At 35.2% G+C, this 26,011-nt stretch overlaps 1 protein-coding gene across 3 annotated transcripts in view; it reads left to right on the top strand.

Moving 5' to 3' along the window:
* TRIM36 (tripartite motif containing 36) overlaps window positions 1-15,916 on the top strand; it is a 31,331-nt gene extending 15,415 nt beyond the window's left edge. For 2 of the 3 annotated variants that reach the window (XM_063086176.1, XM_063086175.1), the window contains 6 exons: window positions 3,479-3,574; window positions 6,341-6,594; window positions 6,811-6,935; window positions 9,837-10,127; window positions 12,514-12,811; window positions 14,505-15,916. In XM_063086176.1, coding sequence (XP_062942246.1) covers window positions 3,479-3,574; window positions 6,341-6,594; window positions 6,811-6,935; window positions 9,837-10,127; window positions 12,514-12,811; window positions 14,505-14,859 — 1,419 coding nt within the window. In that variant the 3' untranslated portion in view covers window positions 14,860-15,916. The remainder of the gene's footprint in view (window positions 1-3,478; window positions 3,575-6,340; window positions 6,595-6,810; window positions 6,936-9,836; window positions 10,128-12,513; window positions 12,812-14,504) is intronic. The other variant, XM_063086177.1, reaches the window with a different exon arrangement.
* The last annotated feature ends 10,095 nt before the right edge of the window (window positions 15,917-26,011 follow it).

Genomic DNA, 26,011 nt, shown 5'->3' with positions numbered 1-26,011 from the left:
CCCAGTCTGGCCACACCTCAAGACCATGCCTTTTTGTCTTTGCGTGGTGGTAGGTTTTCTAGTATTTTCTCAACTTATCACACAAGTGTACAGCTCTTTCACTAAGGAGAGTTGATTGTTGGTTCATCTTACTTCAGCTTATTTCCTGTACAACCATCTCTGTAGCACTTAGTTGAAATTTTATTGAGGAATGTTTCCTGAGGAATTTTTGCTAGTTTTATTTCCCATTGATTATTTCTGTTAATTTCTAGGTGGGAGTTAAGAATCTTGTTTCTATACTGTTATCTCTTTTGGAAATCATGGCTTTAGGATTTTAAACAAATGATCAACAACTAAGACTTACAAAAACAGAAAATGTAAACGTCCCCTTAAATACTCCTCACTGAAGGAAAAAGTGATATAGCATCTGTATTTTAGTATATGTGAGATATGGCTTATACTGCTTTTGTGAAATTTGTGGTGGACAGTGTTGTAATATTTGCTGAAATAATTTGCCACTCGACAAAACCGTATCATATATCCTTTCTTCCCAAAATTTTATTCTGAGCATTTTCAGAGATAGAGCAAAGCCGACATCACCTTTAAAATTGTATGCTATATGAGGGCAAGGACCATACTAGTTATGCATTGTTCTCCTAGTCTGCTCACATAAAAGATATTCAGTGTAATTGTTGATTGAGTTTCTCTCCCTTTCTCTCTTCCTTTTTTATTGTGTTGTTAACTCTAATGTTTCTTGGGGTACCTGTATTAGTCCATTTCTGTTGCTTATAACAGAATATCTGAAACTGGGTAATTTATAAAGAAATAAAATTTATTTCTCGTGGTTTTGGAGGCTAGGAAGTCCAAAGGTCCAGGGGTCCCATCTGGTGAAGGCCTGCTTGGTGGTGACTCTACAGCAACACCAGGTATCACATAGTGAGAGTGCCAGGAGCAAGCAAGCTAACCTTCTCACTCTCTTTACAGTCATCAGAACCATACCCATTACTTCATTAATGGATCAACCCATTCATGAGGGCACAGTCCTCACAATCTAATCATCTCTTAAAGGCCTCATCTTTTGACCATAATTCGATTTTCCACCCTCTCAGCACTGTTATAGTGTGGGTCAAGCTTCAGTGAGTTTTGAAGAGGTCATTGAATCCACAGCAGTACCTTTGAGCAAGGACCTGGTTAAAAGAGGGAAACAGAAGTTCTCAAACTATGCTGGATTTTAGAGTCACCTTTGGGCTGTCATTATAACGGCAGAGGCCAGTCCTGTCCTACTTCAAGGAACCTGGGCCTTTGTGTTCTTTTTTAGACCTCAGGAGACTCTGACACATACTAGCATTTAAAAACCTCTGTTCCAGAGGAAAGCTTTTGAACAGTTTTAGAGTCCTTGAGAAATTAGCCTCTGATCAGTTCCTAGAGAACTGGGGTCCTGATTTATCTAAAGAATTTAAAACTGCTTCTCCCATTAGATGAACTTCCTGAAGGCAAGGGAGCCTTGTCTTTTTATATTTTACTTTATCTTCAGTGCCTGTATTTTTTGGAGGCCTATGAATAAATGGACGTACTGATTTCTTGGTTAAAACAGATTTGATCTTTTAAAACAGACTGCCTAGGCCTGAAGGCACTAAGAACACTGGAGCCATCTCAGATAATGGTTATAGTTGGTCAGAAACTTTGTGTAAGCATTAAAACTCACCAAGAGTGAACTATGGTGCTCGTAGATCAGGTTTCTTTCTTTTTTTTTTTTTTTAAGTTTATTTTTTATTAGCATATTCATTGTTACAGATTATACTTATTCTTTATGCCCCTTTCCAATCTCTCTCCTTCCCCTTCCCCCCTCTAATAAAACAGATTTTTTTCTCTCCATCTGATGTTGGTTTGTTGCCTAGATAATTAGATCAGGTTTCTGAATTCTGTCATCCATTCTTCCCTAGTCATTACCTCTTTGAGTCAATCAGTTTATCTTACCCTGTTTTGTACTTCTAATTTTAGCTGTTTTAGCACTCAGTCTTACTTAAAAGGCCAAATTCATTTCTTTGCTTCTGTAATTAGAAAGGAACCTGTACCTAGCACTTCTGTTTTCAGCATGGGCCCAATAGGGACAGTATTGGAAGAAATGTCATTTTACTTGCAGTTGGGTACTGAAGAAGAACCTCTCAGCCTGTAAAGTAGTGCTCAGTGTACTCTGCAGTGAGTAGGTTTCTAGTTCAACTACAGACTACGATATTTGTACTTTTTGAGCTTTGGTTTTCTCATCTGTAAAATGCTGGGTTAAGACACAAGATTTTATGTCTTGTCCTTCCCTTAACATCTTGTAATTTCTTTCTTGGCTCCATTTGGCCTTTGGTGCTCAGATATCTTATTCTTCTACCTAACGGGTCCTTCCTCTGCCTCTCCAGTGAGTCATCAAGGAGACTCACAGTTCTGATTGCTGGATGCTTCTCTGAAATAAAGTTGGGTCCTGCTAGAAACCTGCTACTCTTATGTTTGCATATGTTTTCTTACCCTTTTACATGGTCTAAGAAAAGAAGAAGAAGAAGACATATGTAGGAGCTTCTTAATTTCCTATAAGCTGGGTCTCTGCCTCTCTTCTTTCTCGCCCACCCTTTTCATCTCAGGTCATCCACAGTGACTGAGACCTGAAATGCTCAGATCCTCCGGTCAGGCCAACAGCTTGGCAGGTGTTTCCTGGATGTTCTTATTATTTAGACTCTGAATACATTTGTCCATTATAACTTTTTTACCCCATGGTGCTTCAGGACTTTCGTTTTTGTTTTTCTAAATATATTTCAGATATATTACAGAGTATGTATTCTGAGCTAGACCAGGGAGCTCTCCAAAACCTATGATGTTACTTCTATGCGAAGCTATACTAATTTTGAAATGACTACCTTATAAACAAGTTACTCAAAAAGTTTTAGAAATTGCCTATTTTTATAAATCTGTATTTCATTATTTTGTAATTATTTAATGGCTCTCTAAGCTGGGCTGGGCTATGAAGATTATTTTGGAAGGCTCTTTGGTGCTATTTCTCTGTGTGTGTGTGTGTGTATGTGTGTGTGTGTGTGTGTATGTGTGTGTGTGTGTGTGTGCGCGCGCGCACAGGTGTGTGTAAGAGTGAATTATAAAATCTGATGGAAAACAATACTATTTGAATTGCTGCCCTTCCATTTACTTGGAAGCCTTGGGAAGAAGAGTTCTGGGAGTGATAAACAACAAAAAAATACTATTTGTGTATTCAGAATTTTTTGCTAATCTAAGCATGACTACCTTGTTGTTTTTTCCAACCTGCTTTGAATTTTTCATTTGTCCTTGGGCCTGTGTGTTTTAGGCCAGTAACCATTTACCCCGCGTTACTGATGATAATCACCATAATTGATTTTACTGTCTATTCATCATAGGCTGTAGAAGAGGATGAGTACTGGGTAATTAAAAAATTCAGCAAGGCCTTTGTTAAACTTCTGTTTTTGTTACAAATATGCTTCAACAGGAAAAGCTTTCAAAGGATATTGATTACCTTATTGGTAAGGAGAGCCAGGTGAAGAGTCAAATTTCTGAACTAAACTTGTTAATGAAAGAAATGGAGGTAAGTGATAAACTGGTTTGCATAGTTTTTGTTTATTACTTTAGACATTTATTTATCTGTTCATAGGATCCTGAGGGTATTATATGAGCCAAGAACACAAACTTGTGTTAGGTCTCACCCCTGCTTTTCTGGTACTAGGGAAACAGATGTAAAGAATAAATTATAATGCTGTGTAATTAGTGCTGTGATAGAGGTAGTGATTAAATGATATTGGAACACAGAGGAAAGAATGACTAACTCTTTATGTGGCACTTAACAAGGTCTCAAAATTGGTAACGTACGGGAAGTGATAGCTTTCACAATTACTTGTATTTTAAAAAATTAACATGACTTTTTAAATATGTTTTATATGTGTATAAGGCCAGGTGTGTTTAAAATTACAGGTATTTCTGAGTGTACTCTCCATATGTTCGCCAAAAGACACGTATTAGGATGTTCATGGCTGCATTGTTTGTGATAGTTACAAAGTGGGAACTATCCAAGTGCCCATCAGTAGTGGAATAGAAATAGCAATAAGAATGAATGATCTACAACTTCATGTAACAGTGTAGATCAGTCTTGCAATAATGTTGAAAGGAAGATGTCAGGTACAAAGGATACTGTATGATGATATTTGTGAAAAGTAGCAAAAAAGGTGAAACTAGATTAAAGTGCCAAAAAAAATGAAATTAGAATTCAGAATGGTTGTTGTTGAGGAGGGGAGGATTAGTGCCTGGACTGAGTATAAGTGTGGTTTCTGGGATACTGGTGTATTGTTCTTTTATCTAATCTGGATGCTCTGCTGGGTGCTGGTTACATAGGTATGTTTATAAAGATCCATTAATCTTTATACTTTTATGCCATTTTTCTGTTTGTTAATATACTTCAATAAAAAATTAGAAAAAGTAATAGCATTTTGAAATAGTAAAAGGGGGTAAGACTGTGTTATTTTAAAATTCCAGATGTTCTTCACTGACACTGATGTATATCTGTTTCTTTTCTCCACTTGAAACAGAGTCATTACTCCTGATCACTTTGAGTTGTAATTAAATACCAAAGTATCCCAGCTAGTTTGAGACTGTTACCTCTTGAAAAAAATTTTTTTTCTAAGATGTAGTCAAATTATTGAGGAATTATGTGAATTAGTACCATATTACCAGCACTGATTGCATTTACTACCGTAAATCATTTTCCATGTAATTTAAAGGTAGGATTTTCTTTTTTTCATGTTTTTGCCTGATTAAATGACAAACTCAGTTTGGTATAATCTCCAACACAAAACAAATTATCACTTAGATAGTAGATTGCTTCAGGGATTGTATTTTTGGTCACTTTAGGTTTGTCTTTATCAGGTCTTTGAGACATGCTGCCTTTTACTTCTGAAAGAAAGGAGAACCCAGTACTTGTTTTGGGATTTATCATCAGATAGGTTGAAAATTGAGGAACTCAGGCATCAAGTGGTCATGCAGACACTGATTATTTGGGATCCTGGGAAATTATTGAACTTTTTTGTATATTTGGCCTAAGCAGCATTTGTAGGCTGATTGGTAAGAATCTTCTTCTGAGCTAGAGAATTTGTCTCCATTCTTAACTTTTACTCGGTGATGATGTGACACTATCTTTTTATCTATAATTTTGCTTAGATGGAAAAAATCTTTTGTGTATGTTTAATGATATTTCTAAGTGTAATGTTGTGATATGTCATTAAAATACTATCAAAATATTACTACCCTCTGTTCCCTCCCTTTTTTAAACAATGTGGCTGTTGGAGTTAGGGAACAGAAAAGGGAATCTTGAAAAATTTTCCTTTCATTGTAAGTGTTGGCCAGAAGCCACTGGAAAATGCACGGTGCACTTCTACCAGCTTTTAAGAATGCTATTGAAGACTTTTTTTTGTTGGCTGCTGGCTGTGAGTCTATTATGATAGGTGCTTACGAGTGCCCTTCTATTCTTGTTTTCAAAATCAAGTTGAGCTTTGATTTTACAGGAGTTCAAAATGTTTAATGAACACTACAGATAGGATCATTTTATGACGAAGTAGAAGAATAGCTGTGTGTATAGTGATAATAATGTTTAGAATATGTAACATTGTGGTATGCATTTTATGTAAATAATCTTTTTTAATTGTTACAAAAACCCTAAATGGTTTCTCTTATCCCCGGTTTTCAGAAGAGAAATCTCAGGCATAGAAAAATAGGCATAGTTAAGTAATTTGAAGGTCACACAGCTGTCAGGATTTAATTATAATTAAATTATGTTAATTTTTAGAGGAGATTTACAGTTTTACATCTTAGTAAAGAATGTTACTGTTTTGAGTTTTGTGACTGATTTAACTTTTTAAAAAATTGGAATGGTGTGGGAAGTGTTAAAAAATTTCTTAATTTGAAATGAATTCAAAACTTTAGAAATGTGTTTTCCTGTCTTTGGTTAAACAGTTCATTTCTGCTTCAAATTACTTTATATGCAAATCAAAGATTATTTTATTATTTAATTGAATAAATTGTCTATTGCTGGACTTTGGAGATGAAAAGCTTAAGGTAGTACAATATTATAAAATTACAAAGAAAGTCTAAATAAAAAGTTGTCAATTGTTCTTTGCTAAGTATATTTGATGCCAAATTATTGTTCTGATCAGTGTGACAAAAATTTTTTGCCTTACAGTATCTGGGTTTGTTTTGTTGAATTTTGATCGTTTTGTCACCATGTAGATGAAATACAATTATGTGGAATTTTGTGAAAAGACATTTGGATTTAACAGATGAGGTGTAATGCTTTGTTTTATGACAGTGTAATGGAGAGAGGGCTAAAGAAGAAGCAATTATACATTTTGAAAAGCTCTTTGAAATTCTAGAAGAGAGGAAGTCATCTGTTTTGAAAGCAATTGATGCTTCTAAGAAACTAAGATTAGACAAATTTCAGACTCAAATGGAAGAATATCAGGGACTTCTAGAGAACAATGGGCTGGTGGGATATGCTCAAGAAGTGCTTAAGGAGACGGATCAGTCTTGCTTTGTACAGACAGCAAAACAACTCCACCTCAGGTATCTTCTTTTACTTTTAACTTTAGTCTCTTTAGCAATGTCATTTCAACTTTAGCTCTGAGTGATTAATGCTGCGTTAACATGAAGTAGTCTTGCTTCATTGTTAACTTGAATGTTGAATGAAGTGTACGTTTTCTTCTGTTAATCACATTGCAGGTGTTTAGTTCGGTTTGCTTTTTAAATAATCATTCTTATAAAAAAAATGTCTGTCTGCAGAATACAGAAGGCTACAGAATCTTTGAAGAGCTTTAGACCTGCAGCTCAGACTTCTTTTGAAGACTATGTTGTTAATACATCTAAACAAATGGATCTTCTTGGAGAACTGTCCTTCTTCTCTAGTGGTAAGTCTTAGTGAAGGCAAAACCTTATTCTGTCAGTCTGAATTCACATTGTGTAAAAAAACCAGAGATTCCCTTGAGTTTGACATTCTAAATCAGCATCTAAGTTGCCCAGGAGCATCATAGGATCCTGAAATTGTATCTCATTTATGTTCTATGTTTTATGCACAAAAACTATATTCTGTTGGTTTGTATGTTTTTAAACATTTTATGTATGGCATCACATTATATGTATCTCTTTTATAAATTACTTTTTAAAAAAATTAAGTTTGAGATAAATATTTGTTCATAACACGAAATTCTGGTTTAAAGCTATATTTTAACTATTTATGGTTTTCATAAGAGATCATTTCCCTACTGAGAGACCATTTGTTTCTATTTTTTCTCTATTATAAGCAGTGCTGTACTGAACATCTTTGTCAGCATTTCTTTTTGCACATGTATATGATGAGTTTCTCTAGGGCAGAAACCTAGAAATGGAATCTACATGCTAAAATTGACTCTAGGACACTGAAGTACTTACGTTGCTGTATTAGTTTTCTAGGGCTGCTGAGTTCCACAGACATTGGCTCAAACAACAGAAATTCATTTTCTCACAATTCTGGAGGCTGCAAGTCTGAGATCAAGGTGTTGTTAGATTGGTTGGTAGATGGCCGTCTTCTCCCTGTGTCCTCACATGGTCTTCCCTCTGTGCATGTCTGTGTCCTAATCTTTTCTTCTTATAGGGACACTAGTCATATTGGATTAGGGTCCACTGTAGTGACCTCATTTTAATTTAATTCCCTCTTTAAAGATCCTGTCTCCAAATACATTCACATTCTAGGTACTAGAAGTTGGGACTTCAACATATGAATTTGCGGGGTCAGAGTTCAGCCATGACATTGCTTATGTTTGTGTTTTGCCACCTCCTAGCAGTGAGTCTTCATCTCCTTTTTTCATTCTCGGCATCTCAACTCATCTTCCTGAGGTTTCTCACAACACTTAAAAAAAAGACATACTTGCAGTCTAATTGCTGTATAGGAATAGATTTGTGGATTTGTACATTCAATCAAAGGAAATTTGTCTGTTAAAAGTTAACTCTGAAGGAATACTGTGATCTTTCTTTTCAAATCTAAACTTGAATCTGATGTATACTTATTTATGACTATCTTATTTTTTCAAATGCTGACTCTGCAGCATGTGCTGTATCCTCTGTTTCCAAAATGTGTATGAATTATTTTTCTTATACACGTTAGCTTATTTGTGAGTCCAAGGTCCTCCCTCCCCTGTGAATCACAAAATGGTCTCTGGAAAGGTGAGGTTGAGGGTGGGTAGTCTTGGGTTGTATCAATGCATAGCAAAGACCCACGAAAATAGATGGGAAAGAATGGACAGTAGCCACACAGCTTCCAGCTGACGGATGTTCCCCTCATTTTTTCCTACATGCACATTTTTTAATAAGTAAGCTGTGTTTCAGAAAAAAGAAAAGGGATGTGTGGGGTAGGACATACTATTCATGTTATTTTGTAATTTGTACTTTTTTTTTAACCTTAAAATGTATTTTGGATGACTTTCCAGTTCTCAGTATGGCTGCATAGCATTTAGTTGTATAAATGCACTGTACACAGACATGCTTGTACATTGTTTGTGTATAGCTGGGGGATAAGAAAAAAAGGGAGACTTCTACTTTTCATTTTATAATCCTTCTCTGTAATTTGCTGTGAATGTGTCTGTATGGATGTGGGGTGTGTGTGTGTGTGTGTGTGTAACTCTTACAGCTTATTGTTCTACCATATGATTCAAGGAGTTAAGCTTAGGAATTTATTCTATGGGAAAGATTATGCATATGCACAGAGATTTAGCTGTAATATTTTAATTATTGTATTTTTAGTGAAAAATTAGAAACCCATTTCCCCCAAATCACAATAATACATTGAGCTTTCAAAAGGAGAGAACAGAACTGTGGTTATTAGAGGTGGGAAAGGAGGAGGGGAAGGGATGGTTAGAAAGAAATTGATTTAGAGTCACAAAGAATGATTGTTTTACGTTTTCTTTATACTCATAAAGATGAGTATACCAATTATCCTGATTTGATCATCATGTACTGTACACAGATGCTGATATTCATCAATTATGTTTCAATAAAAAAGGAAAGAAACCCATTTCCAATAATAGTTACATTTTAAAAAAATTATTATTTTTTAAAAATTTTACTTCTCAAAATACATTGTACTTGATTTTCATGCCCCTTTACCTGTTCCTCTCCACATTTTCCCCTCCCTGCCAATAGTTAAATATTGGTATACCCATATAGTGGAATTGCCATTGGGGGAAAAATATTGGAAAGATCTACACAAAATTGTTCTAGTGATTATCTTTGGGTTATGTAAAATTTTTTATGTGTTTTCTTTAGTTTCTGATTTTCTTATAAAAATGTTGTGTTTATACCAAGATTAGTTTAATTGCTTTGCAACTCTACAGAAGAAAATATGAAAGTAAATTATTTGATGTTCATTGAGAGTTTATTTGATGAGCTCACTAAACTTAGATTTTAAAATATTAAAATAATAGTTTATTTATGAGAGGGCATAGATGAAAAATTTCAAATCCAGAGCTGTTATTTAGTAGGTGAAAGCATATGGTTAAAAAATTTAATTTATATTGTTTTAGAATTAATAATTATAATACTTAAAGCTGTAATTGAGTTTTAATTTTTGTCTTATTTTTTATTCTTTTTCCTTTCAGTTATAAAAATATCTTATTTTATACTTATTCTATTTCTTACATATAGTAGTGTAAATTTAGAAAACTCTTGGATAGTATAGAAGTCCTTAAGATTGTCAAAACATCATTTTTACTGAGGAAAAATACAGGTCTTGAAATATTAATACCTTAATGTTGTTTTCTGTTTCATAATTCTTTCAGGCATAGATGTTCCAGAGATCAATGAGGAACAGAGCAAAGTTTATAACAATGCCTTGATAAATTGGGACCATCCAGAAAAGGATAAAGCTGATAGCTATGTACTTGAATATCGGAAGATTAATAGAGATGATGAAATATTGTCATGGAATGAGATAGAAGTGCATGGCACGAGTAAAGTTGTTTCAGAACTTGAAAGCAATTGCAGCTATGCTTTTAGAGTGAGAGCCTACAAGGGTTCAATCTGTAGTCCTTGCAGCAGAGAATTGATTCTTCATACTCCTCCAGCTCCAGGTACTGTGAATATTGGAAATAAAAAAAGCATAGAGTTGGAAGAGAACTTGATAAAATAAACTAGTCAGTGTCTCCATGTAGACCTACATTGAAATCAGCTTTCGTTTTTAAGATGCCAGAAAAGTAGATTCCATATCCAGCTAGGATTTAAAAATGAACGAAATACTTGAATTTCACCTTGTAGGATGAAAACAGAATTAGATTTTCACTGACATCAGCTAGAGAAAAACATGAAAGGAGGATATTTGAGTGAGCAGGGCTAGGATAAAGTTGGGATTACAAAAGCAGAAATGCTACTTTAGAAGTTGTAAATAGTATGATTCTATATTTTTGTTCAGTTTATGTAATTCTCTATAGTATAGGAGCTAGGTAGATATTTAAAAATGTATTGGTATAATATCTTGAAATATAGTTTTGACTTAACCTAATTCTTACAGGACTGGATTTCTAACTCAGTGATTGTCAGCCTACAGGGACAGAAGGCATGTATTAGAACCACACGCACAGCTCTTTGCCCCACACTAAAAGCTCCTCATGCCCAGCTGCCCTCTTCCACTTCCACGTTAAAAAACACTGATGCTGCATGTACGGTGCCTCAATATTTTATAGAATGAGAATGAATGACTTACAGGTTACTTGAGGTTCACTACAATGTCTCTGTGAATGAGGGACATTTAGAACTAAAGTTGTGCTCAGTCTTGTTAGCAGGAAAAAATTGTGCCCTGTCAGTCACCACCTTAGAGATATCTCGATTAGATTTTAGGCCCCATTGCCCCCTGTCCATTTTTAGTGGCTTGGGTACCCGTATTTTCTGCACTCTGCCTTTCCTTCCCTTTTTGTTCAAAATAGAGAAGCACTATTTGTTTTTCACGCACATTGTGACTTTAAAAAAAAAATTAGAATACAGATACATAGGGTTGGCTAGAATTATCTATCTTGAATTTTAATAAAAACCGAATAGAGTTTTAGGATAAATTTTCAAGTATTAAGTAAATGTTTTTAAATTGATGCCATTTCTGCTTTCTTTTCTGGTCTCTGACCGAAAGTGGAAGAAAAAGAAAACTGGATGTAGCTGCTGTTTTCAGTAACATAGTGGAGGGGGAAGGAGGAAAGGAAATATTAACGGTTGTCTTCCTTTTCTTGGAGAGAAACTGTATGAATAGAGTGATCCTTTAAATTTATTGTGCAAACCAGAGGACTTTTGAGATTGAAAGGAAGCATGAATAATTGTGCCAGGACAATAGGCATTACCACAAAGGATGGGCAGCCTACATATGGGGAATGGCTTTAGCTTCCTAGCAGCCATTTTTTAAAATTGTGGTATACTATAAATAAAACTTACCATTTTAACCATTTTTAAATGTACTGTTCAGTGGCATTAAGTATATTCACAGTATTGCTCAACTATCATCATTTGCATCCCGAGAACTTTTTCCTCATCCCAAACTGAAACTCTGTACACATTAAACAGTAACTCCCCATGGTGTCTCCCCTCAGAGCCTGGTAACCTCTTTCCTACTTTTTGTCTCTATGAACTCACCTATTCTAGGGACCTCATATAAGTGCAACATTTGTTCTTTTGCATCTGACTTATTTCAGGGTTCATCCATGTTGTAGCGTGTATCAGAATTTCTTTTTAAGGCTGAATAATATTCCATTTTATGTATATACCACATTTTCTTTATCCACTCATCTCTTGATAGACATTTGGGTTCTTTTCCCTGTTGGCTAAGAGCCAACATTATGCTTAATGGATTTGAGTTGATAGAGACTTATGATAGTGTCATTATCTCCATTCTATAGATGAGAAAATTAGTTTAGATCAAACTTAAATGCTTGAGCAGGCACTCAAACCCAGGTCTCTCTGCACTCAAAGCCCATACTTTTTTTTTTTTTTTAACCTATGCCATGCTTCTCAAGTCTGTTGTGTTGGTTTGTAAGAAAAATGCCTTATTAAAATATCTAAAATTTTCCAAATTAAAATTTAGAATAGATATTTAAGAACACTTACAGATATTTGTGAAAATGTACAAACCCTTATTTTAAAGATAAAAGAATAGATCCAGTAGTGTAAAATATCTATGATATATGTATTTGCTATCTCTGTTCCAAAGAGCCAAATTCATAAATTTTCACATAATGTTTAAAATATTTTCTTCTGATTTTGAGATTTCTGAAGATTTTCAGGTATAGAGAATACACTGGAAGTTATTGCTAAGTTGGAGTTTTGGTTTGTCATCCTTGTCTGGGATAGTGTGATTCCTTCCTCTTCCCATCTCTTTTCAGAAATTTCTATTTGAAAACCTATTAAATTTAACCTTAAATTATAGAAATGCTAATAAATACCTTCCAGACCAATTTTAAATTAATTTTAAGCTCTATTTAGTTTTCAGTTTCCTCTTTGATGAAAAATGTGGCTATAATAATGAACACCTCCTGCTGAACTTGAAGAGAGACCGGGTAGAGAGCAGAGCTGGATTTAATCTTCTACTTGCTGCTGAACGTATCCAAGTGGGTTGTTACACAAGCTTGGACTACATCATTGGAGACGTTGGAATTACAAAAGGGAAACACTTTTGGGCCTTCCGTGTGGAACCGTATTCATACTTGGTAAAAGTGGGAGTTGCTTCCAGCAATAAACTACAAGAATGGCTCCATTCTCCCCGGGATGCGGTTAGTCCAAGGTAGATACTTTTATTGATCGAGAACTTGATAATTCTTTTAAAAGTAAATATCCGTGTTTAGCAAGGTAAGCCTGATAATAGACTTGGAATTATTTGTTATATTTGCACTATGCATTTCTTAAATTCGGGTGTTTTGGCCATGCTTTTGTGGCTGGCTAAGAAAATGAGTTAGGTTATCTTACGGTCACATGTTGAATAATGAGATTTAGCAGTTAATTTCTGATGTCATGAGGAAATAAGTCTGTTTTCGATACCTCTTGATTATGATATAGCTTCACGGTTTCAAATTTTGAAAGTTTTCTACATGTGATAAAAATTACCCACATATATAAAGAAATGCCTATAATTGCCCTACGTTACAATTGATACCAGGTTGTTCTTTTGTTACAGGACAGTTTCTTTAGACTTTCCCACAAGTCCTTTACAAAATCGTGTCATGGTAGACATGTTTCCAGAGCAGACAATTTCAGTTTCTTAAGAGATTGACTAAAAGAGATTGTACAGTTTAGTTCTTTTAGATGCAATAAAGTGAGCTAGCCCAGACAAATAATTTTTAACCACTTATGTGAACAGTATCCCGGGTTCACAATCATTTGCACAATGATGAGAAATTTATAGAGCACAAAAAATTGGAAAAGGAAAATGGTTAATTAAATATAGTGGCATGTCCAATTGATAGAATATTAGTATTAATGTGTAAAAAGTTTATAACATGAGAAATACTAGAAGTGAAAAAACTTTAAAATTTTTGATGCAGTATGATTTCAAATACATAAAAATCTAGTTATGCCTATGAAGAAAAAGAAGGGAATAAGTTTCAAAATTTTCTATAAGTTTTTACTACTGTTTTATAGTAGAAGGGGGAAAAAAAACTTCCTAATCCTTGTTCACATCATAGATCCATGTAGAAATCCCAACCAGGAAATAAAGTTCTTAGGAGGAGAATGAAGCATGTTTTTTTCTCATGCATTATTTTGTAGTTTCCATTTATTTTACTTAGTCTGGTAATTCCTTGGATTAGGGCACACATCTTGTCTTTATATTTTCTTACATGTGATTGTGTGCTATAAATTTTTAATCTGTGGGCTGGCTAGTTAGCTCAGTTGGTTATAGCATGGCCCTGTAACACTAAGGTCAAGGGTTTGGTTCCCTGTACTGGCCAAAAAATAACTTAAAAAAAAAATCTTTGACCAGTCCCTTCACTCCCCTCTTCCCACTTTATTTTTGATAAGCCAAAGTTCTTAATGAATTTTTAGGTTCTCACTTGCATATATATTTATGTAAAAGTGGATGATGTTTTATGACAGGGAATTTGGGGCTGTTTGTGGTATAATTCTAAATGGCAACGTGTATTCTTTATGTTTTTAATTGATTATGTTTTAGTAGAAAGCTTTTGATGTAAAAATTATTTTAACTTTTTTTTTTTTTTTTAAAGATGACTGGTAAGGGGATCTTAACCCTTGACGTGGTTTTGTCAGCACCACGCTCAGCCAGTGAGCTAACCGGCCATCCCTATATAGGATCCGAACCCATGGCCTTGGTGTTATCAGCACCACACTCTCCCGAGTGAGCCACGGGCTGGCCCTAAAATTATTTTGACTTTAAAGCAATGTCTATTACAGTGTGAAAATATTTTGAAGATATTTGAAGGTCTGTGAATGAAGATACAGATACTCTGTGTGTTGTGTTTTAGATATGAGCAAGACAGTGGGCATGACAGCGGAAGTGAAGATGCCTGTTTTGATTCTTCACAGCCCTTCACATTAGTTACTATAGGCATGAAGAAATTTTTTATACCCAAGTCACCTACTTCTTCTAATGAACCTGAACATCGAGTTCTTCCCATGCCAACAAGTATAGGGATTTTCCTTGACTATGATAAAGGCAAAGTGGGTTTCTATGACATGGATCACATGAAATGCCTTTATGAGCGCCAAGTGGACTGTTCACATACCATGTATCCAGCATTCGCATTAATGGGCAGTGGAGGAATTCAACTTGAAGAACCCATCACAGGAAAATGTCTGGAATACCTAGAGAACATGTAGTTTAAACATCCGATGTGGCTGAGGATGAAAGTGTGAGCAAAACAATGCCTTAGTGTTAACCTTCGTAACTAATCACACATCATCTAAGTATTTGGTCACTACCTTTGTTTTTTGTGTATGATTCTTCTTAAAACACAGAAAACCTAAACAGCCTTGTCTCTTCCATGTTGGTGTTCTGCCTTTCACAAATGATGGGAAGGAAGACGTTCTTTCCTAGTTAATGATTAATGGTTTCCTAGTTAATTGAAATGTTTAACTTTGCAACTGGATTCTCTTTCCTTTTATGCACAGTAAATCTTATGTCAGCTGGTATTGCTGATACTTAACATTCCTGTTTTGGGAGGGGGTACAAAAGTATTTATTTTGGTTTTTTTTTTTTTTTTTTTTGGTTTTTTATTTTTATATCCTGTTTATATCCTAAGAGAAGATATTTTTTAAATGCCTTATGGATAGAAATGAGTACTAAACAGTGTGTCTTGCATTTGTTTTTAATAGGAAAACATTATAGATAGGTAAGAAGAAAAGGACCATAAAATGGTAGTATATTTAAGTGGAAAATTATGTATTTTAAAGTTTGTAACTAAGTATTAAGAGTATATTGCCTAGAAAATGACTACTGCTGTTTTGTTTTTTGTTTGACTACAAGTTGTATTGAACATTTTTAAGAGTTCCCTTAGCTGTAATACCCATTAACTGGCATGTGTAGTAAACATGGTTTCTTGCAGGAAACACAAAGTTCTTAAGAACCACATGAAACTTTTCACTTCCTATATTTTTTTCCAGTAAAATTTATCTTCAGTTTTTCTTACTCTGTGAACATACTTGTGCTTGTATCAAATAATTATTTTTCAGAAATATTAGTGAAGGTGGGCTGATATCTAACACATATTGGTTCTCTTGCACTCTTCTTGTGTCTTGTGATTTTCATTTTTTGGCACAAATAGTACATATCAGATTTTCCTGATTTATGTTTACATGTTTGAAAAGTTCAGGATATATTTTTAGTAGCATTAAATATATTATAAAATGTGGAGTAATTGACCATATGGCATTTTCTATGGCTCATTATTTGGTAATCATTTGTAATAAAAACAAGTAAAAATACAAATTTAATTATTTAGGAGTAATAACTACAATCATAATGACCGTGTGTACCCTTTTAAAAGTTGAAATTTCTTTTAATTTGAAGAATTACATTTTATCTAAATTGTATATTTATTTTTGAAAGATGTTCTTTTAGGTAGGTGGTTTTTATTTTAAACTGCTTGATTTTTTGAAGTTAAAATGTTCAGAAACTAGACTGTTATGCATTTAGCACTAATTAATTTTGTAATGCTTTTGACATATTTTAACGGAGTAACCAAAACTCTTAGGCCTGTTTTTTCGTTACTTTTTTTAATGGAAATTTATTATTCGGGCAGGTAGCATACTAAATCAGCTTTTCCCTCCAACCCAAGTAGAAAATATCATGGAGAATTTCAGTGTTTAATGATCTTTGTTCCTTTTCCCTGTGTGAATAGCACTTTATGACAGCCTACACTAAGCAAATATGCAGTGTTATGTGGATCATTGTGCAATAAAGCTGCTAAAGTCACGCGTGTGGTTAAGCTGATACTCTTAAGCATGTGTAAGTAAGCACATATCATGTAGACATTTTTAAATATAAAGCTTTAACAGGAATGGGAAAGCTGTTTCAAACATTGTATGGTTGTATATAAATTGTTCAACTGGATTTCTTTCAATTTTAATAAAAATTAAAAATAAATAAATTATAATTTCAAATCTGCATTCTAGGAATTTTTAGTATGTTTATGTGAAAAATTGAAACAAATTATTTATGAAAAGATGTTTAGCTGTACATAATAACTTAGAGCTAAATTTTTATATAAAATTATTTTGGACTTTTACTAGCTTTAATTAGATCATTAGAAAAGCTTACCATGAAACTAATTTAGTTCAGTTATTTATCAGTTTTTCTAATATTTCTTTTCTGATCCATAATAGTTTAGATTTTGACCAGATAGTGGTCCTTTAGTTCACAGTCATACTCTTGGTTATGGGGCTCTGGTATGAGATCAGTTGTGGATTGCAGCAAAGCATTACTAATGCTTGATGGGTCTTAAATTTTTTTTTTTTATTTAGTAAGAGTAGATTCGAGGCTATCCTTGTCATACACTATAATAACTTAGTTCTTCTATTCACAGTTGCTTTCTTGAAAGTAGTAGGAATCAGAGGTATCTCCTTTTGGGGACTGAACACAATCTGGGCCTGTGACATCTTTTGCAATACCCCATAATCTGATTAGGCCCTAGGGGAATGTCCCACGTGGGAATATAATCAATCATATTGCTACAGAAAAGAATTGATAATTAGCGTTACAGGCAAGAATATTCTTAAGAAATTATGTTCTACCAGACCGATTCGCATTTATTATAAAGGAGTTTTTATTTGCTTTTATGGGAATATCCTGAGAATTGGGGTTTTCCTTGGGACTCTTTTCCTTTAAAAATAAACTTAAAGGAATTTAGTTTTGTTAAGTTTGATTTGGAACTGTTTCATTCATTTCACAAAAAGTGTTTAACTCCTGCTGTCTGTGAGACATTGTGCTGTGCTCTGGGTATAAAGTGAACAAGACAGCCTAGCTAGATTTCTGTTCTCTTGGAGCTTAACTTCTAGCAAGGAGAGATGATAAAAACAGGGAAGGGGCTAGAGAGTGCTTGAGGTGGGAGCTAACATTAGATCTGGTGGTCAAGGAAGCAAGTCCCTCTAACGAGGGTGATGTAAATTTGACACCTGATTGCTGAGGAGCCAGCCATACAAAGATCTAAGTGAAGAGCATTCCAGGTAGCATGAACAAGAAGTACAAAAAGGCTTGGTTGGGTTGGTGAATTGTTCAGAATTCTGGCAGGAAGTAGAACTCACCCCAAATGGTTGAAATGAAAAGAAGTTCATGAAAGGATTGCTTAGAGATAGGGGCAGTAGTAAAGACTAGCAACAGCCTGAAACCATTACTGCCTCTAAAGAAGGACAAGGGGAGGAGGTAGTGTTCCTTTGATCTCATTGAGAACGTTGAGGAAGGGTTGCCTGGTGGGAGCTGAAGTCGCCATGGGAGGCATCTATTGCCAAAGAGGTGGTGTCTACTTCCACCTGATCTTCAGGTGCTGTTTATTAACCAAGACTAACTGGAAGCCAGCAAAGGCTCTCTAGAGATGCAAATAGCAGGGGTCATCTTCCTGGGGCAGGAGAGGATAGATCTGGTGGTGGCTGAGGGGGTGGCATAAATGGGAAATAACTGGCACAAGGGAAAAGGAGTTTGACGTATTTGCGGGGGAAAGGGGAGCCTATTGGTCATTGTGCTGACTGCCTAAATAAGGGCATTTGTAATGTTCTGACATGTTAGAACACACACAAATAAAAGGAACTGTCCTGAAGACTTAGAAAGCTATGCAGCTTAAGCCAGGCATGGAAAGAGAACACGTCTTCACTCATAAGTGGGAGCAAAAAAAATAAAAAGATACATCAATCACAATAATACACTGAACTTTGGAAAAGAGAGAACAGAACTGAGGTTATCAGAGGTGGGAAAGGGGGAAGGAGAAGAGGGTTTATGAGAAATTGTTAAAGGCCCACAAAAAATTACCTTGTATAATGTTGAATATATAAATTATCCATATTGCACACAGGTATTAATATTCAGTGCTGTACCCCACAGATATATATGATCAATTATGTTTCAATAAACAAAAACAAAAAACTTAAAAAGAAAAAAAAAAGGCTGTGCAGCTTTTCCCTTTCAGCTTTCTGGTATTTCTGTTCCCAGTTGGCCATTTGTGCTGAGATCATCTGTGAAACTATTGGAGTTGCTTCTTTAAGTTTGCCTTCCCTTGTCTGAAATCTTCTCTTTGGAACAGAGGAGAATAGTTACTTGCTATGATTATGAAAAGAGTATCCTTAAGGTTCTATCTAGACTCTTGCCTGCATATATAAGTAAGATTGTAGAATACTGTCAAAATGAAAACAAATTGAAATGTGCCATACCTGAATTGTAGACTGTATTCTTACTGCCTGTGGATAATTTAAAAATACTTTTTAATAAACAATTTTTTTCAGTAAAAAGTTTTCCCTTTTTTCCCTAGATTTCTTTTCTTTTTAAAAATCTATCTGAATTCAGTGGTTGGTGTTTTTAAAATTTTTTTTAAATTTTAATTTATCAGTATACAATGTAGTTGATTTTCGTTTCCTCCCTCCCCTCTCCCCCCTCCCACCCATCATCATATCTGTTCACTTTTCTTAACAAGTTTAAGGAATTGTGATTGTTGCGTCTTCTTCCCTTTCCTCCCCTTTTGTATATTTATTTTTAGCTCCCACAAGTAAGTGAGAACATGTGGTATTTCTCTTTCTGTGCCTGACTTACTTCACTCCAAATACAATGAAAGTTCAATTTATAAGTGATTTTTTTCATGAAAATATGTCTGGCAAACATACAGAACATCTACACCCTATGCTATAGCACCATCATTTAAAAAGAAAACAGGGCTGACTGGTTAGTTCAGTTGGTTAGAATGTGATGTTATAACACCAAGGTCAAGGGTTTGGATCCCCATATAGTCCATCTGCCAAAGAAAAAGATACAAACAAAAAACCTTGTTATTGCTTTTTAAGAATTAAGGAGCTATCTCCTAGGGTGTTATAAAATGAAGATCTAGAAAAGATATTAATTATGGATCCAATGAGTAAATATTAAATGTCGTACCTTTGAGCTAAAATCATCATTCCAAAAAATAGTTTTTCCAGTTTCAATATAGAAAATCCTATCCATCTCCTTCCTCTTCTTGAAAATCACTCCGAAACTGAAAGTAAACTCCAACTATAATGCTGTTAGGAGACATCTATAACAATAAACTACAATGAAAAGAGAGCAGATGGAAGGGTGGCAAATGACTTGGCCCCCACACATGCATATCCATGGGAGTAGTATATCTGTCACAATTGATGAACCTACATTGACATGTCAGAAAATCATAGTTTACATTAGGGTTCACTCTTGGTGTACATTCTATAGGTTTGGACATTTGTATAATGACATATATTCACAATAGTATAATACAGAGTAGTTTCACTGCACTGAAAATCCGCTGTGCTCTGCATATTCATCCTCCCTACCCCCTAATTCCTAACAACCACTGATCTTTTTACTGTCTCCATAGTTTTGTCTTTTCCAGAATGTAATTAGTTGCAATCATACAGTATGTAGTCTTTTCACATTGGCTTCTTTCACTTAGTAATGTGCATTTGTTTCCTCCATGTCTTTCATGGATTGATAGCTCGTTTCTTTTTAGTGCTGAATAATATTCCATTGTGTGGGTGTACCAGTTTATCCACTCACTTACTGAAGGACATCCTGGTTGCTTCCAAGTTTTGGAAATTACAAATAAAGCTACTATAAACATCCATACGCAGGTTTTTGTGTTAACGTAACTTTTCAACTTCTTTGAGTAATTACCAAAGAGCTCGATTTAGTATTTGATAAAATTTACCTAGAGTTTTAAGGTGCTGTATAACACCTTAATTTGTTTTCCTCATTTGGATTCTTTATACCCTATATGATCCCTCCATTTTTAAAGTGATGCACACCTTTACTATATGGAAACATTTGTAGTCTATAAATTATTTTTTTTAGTAAAATTTCTTAGGTTACCAGTTCTGCCCGTAGCTTTGATATGTAAGCACTTGGATTCCTTCTTGGAGTATAGCTAATGACTTAAAGTTGTTGGGTAACAGGGAATTCTAAAAACATTCTTAAAAAGTTGTAAAGATTAGTACACAGCAGTGCATGTCTAAAAGATTGATCTCAGTAGGTTACATGTTTTGGGAAAGGGAGAGGACTCCATGAGCAGATAAGTTTGATAATTAAGCAAAGTTAGACATTTATTTTTGACTACAGGAATTCTTCCATTTAGTGCCCATTTCATTTTGAATATAACCGAACATTCTATAGAACACATTGTGGAAACAGTAGTGATGGTTAGTACAGATTTTTGGAACCTAAGTAGTTTGGATTTGTATCTGAGGTTTGTAACTTAACAGCTGTGTGATCTTAGACAAGTTATTAGCCTGTGAGCTCCATCTTATTTGTAAAATAGTTTAAGTGCTATGTACTTTAGGTAAATTAGATAATGTACATAAAGTATTTAACACAGTGTCTGGTGTATAATAAGTACTCGCTATATGGTGGCTTCACATATACATTCTGTTTTTAAATAGCATTTGAGAAAATAGGATTTAACCACATGAGATATCTTTTACAAATGATGAGGATACATTTGAGTAGAAAATTGTACTAAGGAAATCATCTGCTACTATTTGCTTATCATTACCAAAACTAAAGTGGAGAGTTATATGAATAATTTTTTTGAGGTATGTATGGCTAGAGCTATTGTCAGAATCCTGCCAACATAGCCAATTGTATTGCTAGGGCTATTGTCTTGCTTGGGCTAAGGCTAGGGCCCACCGACTCTCCAAACCCATTGTAGATACTGGTTCACCTAGACCCCTCACATGTCCGGCTGGGTCACCAGACCCCTCACACACAGATCCACAAGCTAGGTAATTGGGAAAGATCCCAGGAGAAGATGACACAAGCTCAGTCCTTAATTTCCTCAGCAGCAGCTTACAGCAGCCCCCAGCAGGTCCAGCAGCAACAGGTCCAGCAGCAGCAGCCTCCAGTGGCAGTAGAAGCCACCCCATGCCCACCCTTCCCCCCACTGGGGCGGGAGCACTGTGGATCAGAGCCATTCATCCTTTATACTTAAGTCTGATAACCCATGACACCTGGGTGTGAGTCAGACAACCCAGGAACACCTGGGTGCCCACACACATCCACAGACAATACCCAAGGAACACCTGGGCACATATGCACAGTTACATATTTATATCAAATGCTCGGCAAGATTCCAAACATCCGAGGGAGCCCTGGCCATTTTCCTATATTTTCCCTACAAGGTATAATTCAGTTCATCAGATAAAAAACTCAAGATAATATCATCCAGGTGTGTTTCTTTGTTATTACATAAAAGTGAACAAGAGCTCATAAAAAGCAAAAGAAAAAGGCTTCTGTAATCTGTGTCAAGCATCAGTGCCTAAAGTAAACATAGTTTGTGACAGATTTCAATTGTCTTATTCAGTAAAAGCAGCATCTACTATACAGCAGTGCTCCTTGAACATTAACATGCATGTAGATCACCTGGAGAATGCAGATTCTGCTGCAGCAGGTCTTCGTCTGCATTTTTAACAAGCTCCAGGTGAAGCCAATGCTGCTGAGCCATGGCTTACCTGGAGTAGTTGGGCTTTAGAGAACAGAACTATTCCTCTGTGTGTATGGATGCCAAGCTGGGATAGGAAGTACAAGAGCAGAAACTACAGTGAAAATTTAGCAGGCTCAGCTGGGATGGGAACTGTCACTCGAGGTAGGCCTGGTAATATTTATAGGGAAGGCCAAAATTATCTCTTAAAGCTTTGAATCAATTTGGGCTCTTAGGCAAACATTTAACTAAACACCTCAACTATTTGAAACCAACCAAGCAATCTCAGCATGGATCTTCTAGAATGTGTCAGAGTAAAATTTGCTGAATCCTGATCCTTTGTCCTTGAATGAATTAATTGCAAAATAAATCTAGGATTAGCTGAAAGATTTGTTAGGATTTATGATTTCAACAGTTTACCATTTTCTGAGTGCTGTATTCTAGGTACCATGCTAATTGCTTTATGTAGACCTTATTTTATTTCTCATAACATTCTTAAGAAATTTCACCAGTGAGAAGACTGAAGATGAAAGAGTTGAATAACCAACCTGTCTAGGGTCTCAAAGCTTATAAATGGCAGTGGTAGGATTTGAATCCACAACTTATTCCAAAATCTAAACTTTGATTTATTATCTAACCTTCCTATTAAGCTCATTTAAATATTGAGAAATATTTGCCAAATATAAAGATAACAATAACTGAAAAAATCGTTTCTATCACTCTTAGAAAACAAGGTTTTGATGACTGCATGGGATTTTATTTCGGATAGTTAGGTTTTCTAGTCTTGTTCTTATAAACAATGCTTCAGAGAATGTCCTTGGTATGGGGGTTTCAAAGTGGCCACTCCAGGAGTAATGTGCCTGTATATATTTTGTTTACTCATCTATAAATTGGAAAAATACTTTTCTTGTTTTTTTTTTAATACTTGAATTTGGATATTTTTCTTCTTTTGTGCAGGCATGCCCTCTTCCATACCTGGTTCATTTCACACTTTTGTTACTTGCCCTGCCTCTGAAAACCTTTGAGTTTTCCAAGGCTCACATAAAGTTTTTCAGAGATGTATAGCAAATTGGGAAGAAGAGAAATTCCCAATCTTTTCAATATCTTTGGTAGACTGAGTTTTTAAATATTTTCAGAGCAAACATGTGAAGTTGGTAATGCAAATGGTTTGAAAGGATTCTGGTGATTAGAAGTCATCTTCATGGGCAATTTTCAGATTTAGATGATCAGTTCTAAAATGGGTGGAGTTATTAGATTCCAGTTAGGGAACTATCACTTTCTACAAAGGGTAGAATTATTCTTGGTAGCATCTTCTCCAGTCACTAGTAGAGATGTATGTACTTTCATGACAGTGCCCCCAAATCTGTATTTATTCATCATTGGCTTACTCTATTGTACCCTTCACCTTTTTTCTTTACCCTAAAACATAAATTGCTTAAGAAAGGATTAATTTAATGTGTGAAAAGGCTCATTTAGATTCCATTCGAGATAATTTCTTTAACTCCTCCAAAGATTTTTTGCTTTATCAGTTTTAATTCTGCTAAGAACCACAATAACCTCTCTCCAGAATATGTAGACATAACAGCCTTCAGGGCTGGTTTCAACTGTCCACAATTCAATTGTATGTAGTTTAAGAGCTCAAATTATTTTATGCTTTAAGAGGTTATTTATGGAACTAGAAAGAGTTGCAGTCTATATTAACCTTCTTCACATATCTCAGCATTCCACTTACGTATAGTTTGACTTGGAGGCAATAGGAATGGAAGAAGCATTGATTTAGAAGAAATAAGCATGTCAAACATGGGCCAGACTATCTAGTTGATGGAGAGAGACGAAGTAAGGTTCAATTATCTAAATCAATTAATCTAGGAATGAAATCGACCTATCTGAACTTAATTTATAGACTTTGTTTGCTATTCTTACATTATGATAAGCCATGAATTTGACCCTTTTTTTTCCCAATTGGGCATTTTCCTAAGGATGTGTCTAAGTCTTTCCAATCCAGATTCCCTATGAAAAGGACATTAGATGACCTCTGGCATTTAGATAATTGTTGACTTGGATCTGGACATCTGAGCAATCCAAATTAGTATTAATAGCAAAGATGGATGCAACATGACAAAGTAACTCAGACTGAACGATTAGGTTCTTACATGTACTATAAAAATATTAACTAAAATTAGGTTGGCTATCCTGGTCTCCTTTACTACGAGATTGGATTGCAAATATGAGAATTTGATTACAAATATGAAATTTATTATTATTGGATTGCAAATATGAGATTGGACTCACATGAAATTTGTTATTTAAAGATCAGATATTTTATTAACAGATGAGTTAAGTCTTCAGAGGAAGATTAGAAAATCTGGATCATTGCATTTTTCTCATGCTGACATTCTGGGAGAAGATAATTTTGAGTCATTTTATAGACTATCTGTGTTTGCTTTGGGCTTTTAGCATTTTGTAATTCCAGTGTATTAATTGACTAACACTACCAACATTGTGGAACCCTAACTCTTGCATTATTCTAATCCCTTAGGTGCTCTCATTTGTGCACATGACTTCTGTTACCACCTATTGCCAATGGTGCCACAGTCTACTCTCTTCAGCCTCAACCTCTCCTCTGAGCCCCAAATCCATTTACACCACCACCTACTTTACATGGACATTTGGATGTCTCAGTGATACCTCAAAACTAAACTGCTATTTCCCAGGGCTCTTGACCTTTGCTCTCCACAACTGGGCGGTTTATTTTAAAAGAAGAATATTAAAATCTTTTAAAAGTTAGAATAGTGGGTTGAAGAGATAATTTCAATGGAGGGTCCTTTTGGTTATCTTCAATTGCTCGAAAGTACACCAGAAAATTGTGTCAGCAATTTGCCATCCCACTTCGGAAAACCTAGTAAGTCATAGATAAAGAATAACTGTGGTAAATTCTGTGCTGCCGCCCCATCAGTGTCATTCAAATTCTGGCTCAGTTGCTTCCCAGGATTTTGCCAACAATGTTCTCATTAGGCATTCTTTGGAAATCTACTGCCTAGGGATTGTGGTGCATCGTGAAGAATTTTGGAATGAGTTGGACTAGAGTTCAAATTGCAAAGTTATTTTGGCAAAGTTCATAACCCCTCAGAGCCTTAGTTTTCTCATCTGTAAAATGGGAGACATACCTATCTTGTAGGGTTTTTGAGGATTAGAGGAGGTTGTGTATGCCTGGCATATAAGTACTCAGTGAATGTTAATTCCCTCCCACCTTTACAAATTGGGAACAAACTACACAAAGTCACAATTTCTCTAGAAGCTCTTGAGTTTATGATTCTCTCACTTGCTGACTCTCATCAATAACATGAGCATCTCCTTTGATCTTGTTAGTTTAGGAAAGGTGTTTTTTCCTTCTGTCTTCTGTTTTTTTGTTCTCAGGTGGTAAGTGTCCTGCTAATAGAGAATGTGTCTAAAGTGAAAAAGGATTTTATTTCCTGGTAATTTAACAATTTTATTTTTCAAGCTAGGCCAATATCTTGGATTAGGTGATAAGAAGTCGCCCTTAGATTGTTGTACTGCTTCTATTAACAATGACCTTGGAACTGCCTTCTGAGGAATGTTCTCTCTGTAGCTTGCTTGGCATAGTTTATGCTATATAGAAGGCGCTCAGCAAATACCAGGCCCAATCAGCCTGTGGCACAACTGTCATTATGTCAACATTAACACCTAAATTAAGATTCTAAACTGTAGACTTGGAGTCCCCAGAAGTATCAGACATGCCCTCAGGATCAGGTTGGTTTGTGTACTTCCACTGTCATCCCTGAGCACCTCTGCTGTTAATGACTCCAGGAAAATGCTGCCTGCAGAGCACA

Source organism: Cynocephalus volans, chromosome 2 (assembly GCF_027409185.1).
Source record: "Cynocephalus volans isolate mCynVol1 chromosome 2, mCynVol1.pri, whole genome shotgun sequence".
Taxonomy (NCBI): Eukaryota; Metazoa; Chordata; class Mammalia; order Dermoptera; family Cynocephalidae; genus Cynocephalus; species Cynocephalus volans.
Note: the sequence above shows the minus strand (reverse complement) of the source record. Positions and strands in the feature narration are given on the sequence as shown.